The sequence below is a fragment of the Hypanus sabinus genome, chromosome 18 (assembly GCF_030144855.1).
Source record: "Hypanus sabinus isolate sHypSab1 chromosome 18, sHypSab1.hap1, whole genome shotgun sequence".
Lineage (NCBI taxonomy): Eukaryota > Metazoa > Chordata > Chondrichthyes > Myliobatiformes > Dasyatidae > Hypanus > Hypanus sabinus.
In genome coordinates, this window is record NC_082723.1 from 63,636,376 (window position 1) to 63,645,816 (window position 9,441).

A 9,441-nucleotide genomic window follows, 5' to 3' on the forward strand; every position below is an offset into this window, starting at 1 on the left:
GCTTCCAAGCACCTTCTCCTTAGTAATAGCAATGGCATTCACTTCTGCCCCCGGGCACCTTTGCATTCCTGACATTCCGCTAGTCTTGTACAGTGAAGACTGGTACAAAACGCTTATTAAGTTCCTCCGTCATTTCTTTGTCCCCATTCCAACCTCCTGATGCACCATCAATAACTCACACTGAGACGTAAGGCGAGATATCGGCTTTTATTGACTGGAAGAAGGAACCAGGAGTGAGTGTCTATCATACAATGTCGTGGAGACTGAGGCCGAGCGTCAGGCCGCAGATCTCCTTTATACAGGGGCCTGTGGGAGGAGCCACAGGAGCAGTCAGCAGGGGCGTGTCCCGACAGGCACATAGTTCACCACACCTCCCCAGCATAATTTTTCAGCAGTCTGATATTCACTCTCATCTCTCTCAAAATTTTGGTATCCACTTTTATATTTTTGGCTAGCTTATCTTCATATTTCATCTTTCCCCTCTTTATGACTTTTTTAGTTGCCTTCTTTTGGTTTTTGAAAGCTTCCCAAACCTCTACTTTCACACTAATTTTTCCTATGTTATTCACACTCTCTTTTGCTTTTATGCTGTCTTTGACTTCACTTGTCACCCACTGTTGCCTCACGTTCCCTTTAAAATATTTCTTCATCTTTGGGATATATTTTTCTTGTACCTTCCGAATTCCCACTGAATTTTTCTGTTCTGCTACTGTCCCCATTGAATCTACTTTGGCCAGCTCTTCGCTATTGCATCTGTAATTCCCTTTACGCCACTGAAATATGGATACATCTGATTTTAGCTTCTCCTTCTCAAACCGCAGGGTAAATTCTATCATATTAATACTGAATGCTGTGCTGTAGTCGATAAAGAGCCTCTTGATGTATGCACCTTTGCTGTCCAGATGTTCCTGGGTTGGGTGAAGAGCCAATGAAATGGCATCTGCCGTGGACCTGTTGTGCCCATGGACCAATTGGAACAGATCCAAGTTGCTTCTCAGGCAGGACTTCGATATGTTTCATGACCAACCTCTCAAAGCACTTCATCACAGTGGATGTAAGTGCTACTGGATGATAGTCACTGAGGCAGGTTACAGCGTTTTCCTGAGGCGCCGGAATAATTGAAGCCTGCTCAAGGCAGGTGGGTACCTCAGACTGCCGAAATGAGAGTTGAAGATCTGAAGGGTCGCTCCAGCCAGTCGTTGAACACGTCTTTAGTATCGGCCGGGTATCCCATCTGGGCTGAATGCTTTCTGTGGGTTCACCCTCCTGAGGGATGTTCTCGCGTCGATGTCAGAGACTGAAATCACAGGGTCATCGGGGGCTGTGGGAGTTTGTGGTGGTTACTCCAGTCAAAGCAAGCATACTCGGATGGCATAGAGCTCACCCGGAAGCAAAGCCCAGTTGTCACCCATCTTGCTTGATTGCACTCTGGAAGGGTGGTAGTTCGAGCTCTGCCGCAGCTGTCCAGCATCCTTCATTGCTTCGAGTTTAGTCCGGAATTGCCACTTCACCCATAAGCTAGCTTTCCAGAGATTGCACCCGGACCTCTTGCAACTTTCTTGGTTGCCAGCCCTGAATGCTGCCGATCTGGCCCGCAGCAGACTGTGAATCTCATCGTTCATCCAGGGCCTCTGGTTGGGAAAGACTCTGAATGATTTTGCGGGGACACACTCGTCTACGACTGTTTTTATAAATCCATGATAATCGTCGTGTATTCATTCAGATCCACAGATCAGTCCTTGAGCACGACCCAGTCCACTGACTCAAATCGATCCTGCAGCCACTCCAGTGCCTCCCACAACCACCTCTTTGTTGTCCTAATCTTTGGAGCCTTGCCCTTTAGCTTCTGCCTGTACACAGGTAAAAGGAGGAGAGCCAGTGATCAGATTTCCCAAAGTACGGTCTGGGCATGATAATCCAAGACATAGGTAGGTCTTGGGAATAGTCTGCATTACAGCAGAGGAGATGATGGATATCCAGATGGTAGGCTGTCTCCTAGATGTCAGAGTTAGGGACATCTCAGACCGTGTGCACGACATGAGGGTGAGCAGCCAGATATCTTGGTATCTGATACCAATGACACAGGAAGGAAAAGAAGAGGAGGTCCTAAAGAGAGAATTTAGGGAGCGAGGTAGAAAGCTGAAACACGGGACCTCCAGGGTAACAATCTCTAGTTTGCTCCCTGAACCACATGCCGGCGAAAATAGGATGATTTGGCAGATGAATGCATGGCTGACCAACTGGTGCAGGGGACAGGGTTTCAGACTTCTGGATTATTAGAATCTGCTCTGGGGAAGGTATGACCTGTACAAAAGAGATGGGTTACATCTGAACCCGAGGAGGACCAATTACAGGTTTGCTAGAGCTGTTGGGGCGGTTTTAAACTAATCTGGCAGGGGGATGGGAACAAGGGTGATAGGGCTGATGATAGGTACATTGGTTTACAAGAAGAGGTGGTATATAGTGAGACTGTCAGGGCAAATGATAGGGCAAAATTGCAGTTAGTATGAAAGGGGAACGATATTGAAAAGGGTGTCAAACGCACTTAGTGTTTGTCTGAAGATGTTTTATTTGAATGCACGCAGCATATAAAATAAGGTAAATAATCCTGTAGCACAGTTAGAGATTGGCAGGTATGACGTTGTGGGTATCACAGCGTCATGGCTGAAAGATGATTGTCGTTGGGAGTTTAATATCCAAGAATAAACAAGGACAGGCAGGTAGGATGAGGAGGAGGAATGGCTCTGCTGGTAAAAAAATGAAATAAAATCTTTAGAAAGAGGTGACGTAGGATTGGAAGATGTAGAATCCTCGTGGGTAGAGTTAAGAAACTCTATGAAGACCCACAGCGGGAGCTATTTACAGGCCTCTGAACAGTAGCTGGAATGTGGTCTACAAATTACAGCACGAGATAGAAAAAACGTGTCAAAAAGTTCATGTTACATTTGTCATGGGGATTTTAATATGCAGATATATTGGGAAAATCATGTTGATACTGGAACCCAAGAGAACAAATTTGTGGAATGCCTCTGAGATGGCTTTTTGGAGCAGCTTGTGATTGAGCCTACCAGGGGATCTGGGTGTTGTATAATGAACTGAATATGATTAGGGAGCTTAAGGTAAAGGAACCTTAGGAAACAGTGATCGTGATGAGATAGAATTCGCCCTACAATTTGAGTGGGAGAAGCTAAAGTCAGATGTATCAGTATTACAGTGGAGTAAAGGGAATTACAGAGGCATGAGAGAGGAGTTGACTAAATTGATTGGAAGGGGACACTAGCAGGGATGACGGCAGAACAGCAATGACTGGAGTTTCTGGGAGCAATTTGGAGGGTGTGGGATAGATACATTCCATAGAAGAGGAATATTCTAAAGGAAAGATGATGTAACTGTGACTGACAAGGGACGTCAAAGCCAACATAAAAGCAGAAGAGAGAACATATAACAGAGCAAAACTTAATGGAAATTAGAAAATTGGGAATTTAAAAAAAATCTGACAGAAACGCCCAGTGTCAACTGGCCTGGGTGCGAGGTTGGATCGTTCTGGGTACCAAGCTGATTTGAAGAGCTTGAGAGCAGCTTTGGGCTAGGTGACAAAATCTGGGCTGAGTGGCATGGTCCAGGCCCAGAGCCTTTTGCAGCATTGATGCCCAGGTCCTAAATGCCGGCCCTGGTAGGAGACGAGAGCCAATTTCGCTCGCTCTGCACCATGTTCGCTCCTCTCATCCAGGGCACCGGAACCTTTCACTGCGCCGTTGTTTGGTCAATTTAAAAACTGGCCCAGATAGACTGGAAAGACAGGGTGTCGGGATCCAGGGCGAGTGTAGATTTTGCTCATTCTCCGTGATGGTCACTCTTCTCCTCTCTCTCTCCATGGTGCTGAGGTTACAAAGACTGCCCCAGCTGCTGTGCTCTGTGCCTGCTAATATGACGAACCGATAAGCTAGGCTTTGGGCCTACTCTGGGCTTCGAATCTGAGGACTCAATGTTTGGTTCAGATTGTCGTTGTTTGCTTCAATTGGTTGCATGATTTGTGTTTTTGTTCTTTCGCTTGCCTCCAGAAGACACGGTACATCATTAAAGACCCCTCATACCCTCTCCATGAACTGTTTATTCTTCTGCCATCAGGTGAACGTTCCAGGAGCATCAAAGCTAAAACCACAAGGCTACTAAACAGCTTCCTCCCAAAGGCAGTCAGACTGCTAAATAGCTGCTCTACCTGACTCTGCTTTGGACACTTTTAACTTGTACTGGACATTTATAACTTGTTTTTAACTGACATGTGGCTGTTGTGTTTTACTATTTATTGTTATGTTTATTATTTAGTGTTGCATTTGTTATGATTGCACTGCTCCTGGGAAACACTGTCTCATTCTGCCCTGCGGAACTGATGTACGGTTAGAATGACAATAAAGTTTTTGAATCTTGAATCTTGAATATGCGTTGCTAGTCTTACTTTTTTATTTTATTTTGTTTAATTGTGTTCTTTTGGGTTTTCTTGCTTTGTGGCAACCTGTGAGCAAACAATCTCAAGGTTGAATAATTTCTACATTCTTTGATAATAAATATATTTTTGAGCTACCAAATAATATCAAAAATGATTCCAATTTTTATTGCAGATATGTAAAGAGTAAAAGAGAGGTGAGGGTAGATTTTGGACCACTGGAGAGATAGTGAAGAATGATGCAAAATACTTATTCAGTTTGTCAGCTACTTCAAATTTGCATCATTCTTCACTGTGGAAGACACTTGCAGATTACTGGAAATTCAAGAGTGTCAAGAAGCAGAAGTGAGTACAGTTGTCATTACTAGGGAGAAGGTTCTTGGGAAACTGAAAGGTCTGAAGGTAGAAAAGTCACCCTGACTTGATGGACTACACCCAGGGTTCTGAGAGAGGTAGCTGAAGAGATTGTAGAGACATTATCCATGACATTTCAAAAATTAAAAGATTCTGGCATGGTTCGAGGACTGGAAAATTGAAAATGTCACTCCACTCTTCAAGAAGCGAGAGAGGCACAAGGAAGAAAATTACAGGCCAATTAGTCAGATCTCAGTGGTTGGGAAGATGTTGGAGTTGATTGCCAAGGATACGGTTTCAGGATACTTGTTGGCTCGTGACAAAATAGGCCAAGTTAGCATGGCTTCCTTAAGGGAAAATCTTGCCTGACAAATATATTGGAACTCTTTGAAGAAATAACAAGGAGGATAGACAAAGGAAAATTGGTGGATGTTGTGTATTTGGATTTTCAGAAGGCCTTTGACAAGGTGCCACTCACAGGGCTACTAATCAAGATAAGAGCCCAGGGTATTATAGGAAAGATACTAGCATGGATAAAGCATTGGCTGAATGGCAGACAGCAAAGAATGGGAATAAAGGGATCTTTTTCTGATTAGCTGCCAGTGACTAATGGTGTTCCACAGGGTTCTGTGTTGAGACCACTTTTTTTTACGTTGTATAACGATTTGGATGATGAAATTTATGACTTTGTGGCCAAGTTGATACAAAGATAGTTGGAGGGGCAGGTAGTATTGAGGAAGCATAGAGGATGCTGTAGGATTTGGACAGATTAGGAGAATAGGCAAAGAAATGGTAGATGGAATACAATATCACGCAAACACAAGGAAATCTGCAGTCGCTGGAAATTCAAGCAACACACACAAAATGCTGGTGGAACACAGCAGGCCAGGCAGCATCTATAGAAAGAAGTACAGTCGACATTTCGGGCTGAGACCCTTCGTCAGGACTAACTGAAAGAAGAGATAGTAAGAGATTTGAAAGTGGGAGGGGGAGGAGAGATCTGAAATAATAGAAGACAGGAAGGGGATTAAGCTAAGAGCTGGAAAGATGATTGGCAAAAGGGATACAGAGTTGGAGAAGGGAAAGGATCATGGGATGGGAGGCCTAAGGAGAAAGAAAGGGGGAGCAGAGCACCAGAGGGAGATGGAGAACAGTCAAAGAATGATTGATAGAGAAAAAAAGAGGAAAAAAGGGGGGAGAATAATAAATAAATAAGGGATGGGGTAAGAAGAGGAAGGGGCATTAATAGAAGTTAGAGAAATCAATGTTATCGGTTAGTTAACACGAGGAAATCTGCTGGAAATTCAAGCAACACACACAAAGTGCCGGTGGAACGCAGCAGGCCAGGCAGCATCTATAGGGAGAAGCACTGTCGACGTTTCAGGCCGACACCCTTCATCAGGTCCTGGCCAGGCCTGTCCTGCTGTGTTCCACTGGCATTTTGTGTGTGTTATCAGTTAGTTTATGGTCATGCACTTTGGTAGAAGGAATAAAAGCATAGACTATTTTATAATCTGCGAGAAAATTCAAAAATCCAAGGTGGAAAAAGATTTGGGATTCTTCGTGTAGTATTCCCTAAAGGTTAATCTGCATGTTGAATCAGTGGCGAGGAAGGTGAATGTAATGTTATCATTCATTTCAAGAGGACTAGACAGAAATTCCCAACCTGGGGTCCATGACATAAAAAAGGTTGGGAACAGCTCGATTAGAACATAAAAGGAGGTAATTCAGAGCGTTTATAAGGCATTGGTGAGGTTTCACTTGGAGTATTGCCAGTAGTTTCCCCTCCCCCTCCACATTTCTTTCCCCTCTCCCCACTTTCTCTACCCTCCCCTCACTTTCTTCCCCATCCCACTTCCCTTCATTTTTTCCCACCCCTTGCCCCATTTTCTTCCAAGCACCCCCCGCATTTTCTTCTACCCCCTCCTACCCCCACATCCCATCATCCCTAGCGCCTCCCGCCGAACCGCATCGCAGTCTCTAGAATACGCGACCGCAGCACCCGACACCAAGCGCCACAAAGGCACCGTCATAGTTCTATTTTTAATTCAACGATGTCGAGCATATATAGAAAGAATTGAAAGTTAAACATCCGTCCGTTATCAAGGAAATCAGAAGAAAAGAAGTTTTTTAAGAAAGGTGAGGCGCGGAGCGATGGTGGGAGCAGCGCGCTGCAAGTAGTTCCGGACAGGAGGGCGCGCATCTATAAAAGGCGCGGCGGGCGGGCGAAGCGGCCATTGACGGACGGGGAGCGGTCGCTGAAGCTGGTATTTTGGTCGGTTCGAGCACCCATTTGCCGTACGGTACGTGTCGCTGGATGTTGTATTCGTGTTGTGTGTGGGGTTGGGGAGGCGATTGTTACGTGAACAGCCAGTGATGGTAGGGGAGTTGCCGACGTAAAAGGTAGTGGGGTATACGCCGGTGTAGGGAGATGCTGGTGTACGTTGATGGAGATTGGGGGGCGGGGACGGTAAGTGTTGGTGTATGTTGTTAATGGCGGGATCGCCGGTGTAAGTTATTTTCGGGAATGGGGTGCGAAAAAGTCGAACGCAGTTAATTTGGAGCGGTCGGAGGACGGTGGGTGACTGGCCGGCGTAATTCACAGGGGATATGTCAAGTATGTTTAATTTTGTGCTTTATCCGAGCGTTTACAAACTGTCAGCAGCTGGAAAGAAGTCACATTTAATCCCTGATCTTGTCGAAAACAAAAAACTCGACAATAAACTGTTTTCAAAATGGCTGCCCGTGGTGACGCAGCGGTTTAAGGAAGTTATCGCGGTATTTGCCCTGCGGGTGGGTGGGGCCGCATATTTGCGTCGACGTGCGTCACAGTGGGCGGGGTTTGTTTGCGTTTCCGTGCGGTTGCCTCAGTTTCACTTTAACTCCTGATGTTGGTGAGTCGCCTTTAACAGCTGCAGCTTCAACTCTTATGTAGTCCAATGTGTTTTTGGGTGAACCCGGCAGTGAGATCTTGATACTGGGTGTTCTCGGGGGTGGATGGTGCACCAGGGTAAAGTTAACTTTTTAACAGAAAACTGGTGAATTGCGGTTGCTGTGAAAATTGATTCAAGTTAGCAGTTTGTAGGTTCAACTATGCGTTTTTTGTTTTACAGAACATGCAGATCTTTGTGAAAACCCTGACTGGCAAGACCATCACTCTAGAGGTGGAGCCCAGTGACACAATTGAGAATGTCAAGGCCAAGATCCAGGACAAAGAAGGGATCCCACCTGATCAGCAGCGTTTGATCTTTGCTGGTAAGCAGTTGGAAGAAGGGCGCACTCTCTCTGATTACAACATCCAGAAGGAGTCAACCCTGCACTTGGTGCTGCGTCTGAGAGGTGGTATGCAGATCTTCGTGAAGACCCTGACTGGCAAGACCATCACCCTTGAAGTGGAGCCCAGTGACACAATCGAGAATGTCAAGGCCAAGATTCAGGATAAGGAAGGGATCCCACCAGACCAACAGCGTTTGATCTTTGCAGGGAAGCAACTGGAAGATGGCCGCACCCTGTCCGATTACAACATTCAAAAGGAGTCAACCCTGCATTTGGTGCTGCGTTTGAGAGGTGGTATGCAGATCTTTGTGAAGACCCTGACAGGCAAAACAATCACTCTTGAAGTAGAGCCGAGTGACACCATTGAAAATGTCAAGGCCAAGATTCAGGATAAGGAAGGGATCCCACCAGACCAACAGCGTTTGATCTTTGCAGGCAAGCAACTGGAAGATGGTCGCACCCTGTCAGACTACAACATCCAGAAAGAATCTACTCTCCACTTAGTTCTTCGTCTGAGAGGTGGTATGCAGATCTTTGTGAAGACCCTGACAGGCAAAACAATCACCCTTGAAGTGGAGCCCAGTGACACAATCGAGAATGTCAAGGCCAAGATTCAGGATAAGGAGGGGATCCCACCTGATCAGCAGCGTTTGATCTTTGCAGGGAAGCAACTGGAAGATGGTCGCACCCTGTCAGACTACAACATCCAGAAAGAATCTACTCTGCACTTGGTGCTGCGTCTGAGGGGGGGCAATTGTTAAACTGTTGCAATTGGCTTTTTTCTGTGGGTAATGTTCTTGCCTTTAGCTTAAATTTTTGATTAGTGTCTTCCCATGTCATTCAAAATAAAATTGTTGCAAGCTTATTGTATAGTCACATGTTCTTTGAATCTTCAGATAATTAACAGATAGAAGTGAGATTGTAGTAAACTAACAAAACTTGTTTTGTTAGGTCTGTTTTGTATGCCTTAATGCAGCCATAATTGAGTTAAGATTACAGTGGGAAGGTTGTAAACAAGTACACTGTTTGATGCCCAATGCTCAAAGATTTGAAGTGTTGCAAATGACTGACTAGTTTTTCTATCATTACAGTAGTAAGTCTGATGGATGTAAATGTTTCAGATTACAGATTCAGAGCATGCATTAGTTGGCTAGAAGCAAATGAAGTTCAGACAATCCTGTGAAATATTTCATATCTTTGAACAACAGTAGCTCCAATGGAAAAACTTGCACCTGATAAATAAAAGCTGCATAATTCACATGCAAGTTGTTTACTGGGTAGAGTTACTGCTTCGATTACTTGCACAACACAATGGAGTTGGTTTTGAAATGCACTTAGGTTCATGGTTGCCACAACTGGCTTTAACA

General features: G+C 45.0%; 1 protein-coding gene across 1 annotated transcript; it reads left to right on the forward strand.

Moving 5' to 3' along the window:
• The first annotated feature begins 6,946 nt into the window (after window positions 1-6,946).
• LOC132407678 (polyubiquitin-B) lies at window positions 6,947-8,939 on the forward strand. Its single transcript, XM_059994519.1, has 2 exons — window positions 6,947-7,101; window positions 7,912-8,939. Exon 2 carries the CDS (start codon window positions 7,915-7,917, stop codon window positions 8,833-8,835), a length of 921 nt encoding a protein of 306 aa, XP_059850502.1. The 5' UTR covers window positions 6,947-7,101; window positions 7,912-7,914; the 3' UTR covers window positions 8,836-8,939.
• The last annotated feature ends 502 nt before the right edge of the window (window positions 8,940-9,441 follow it).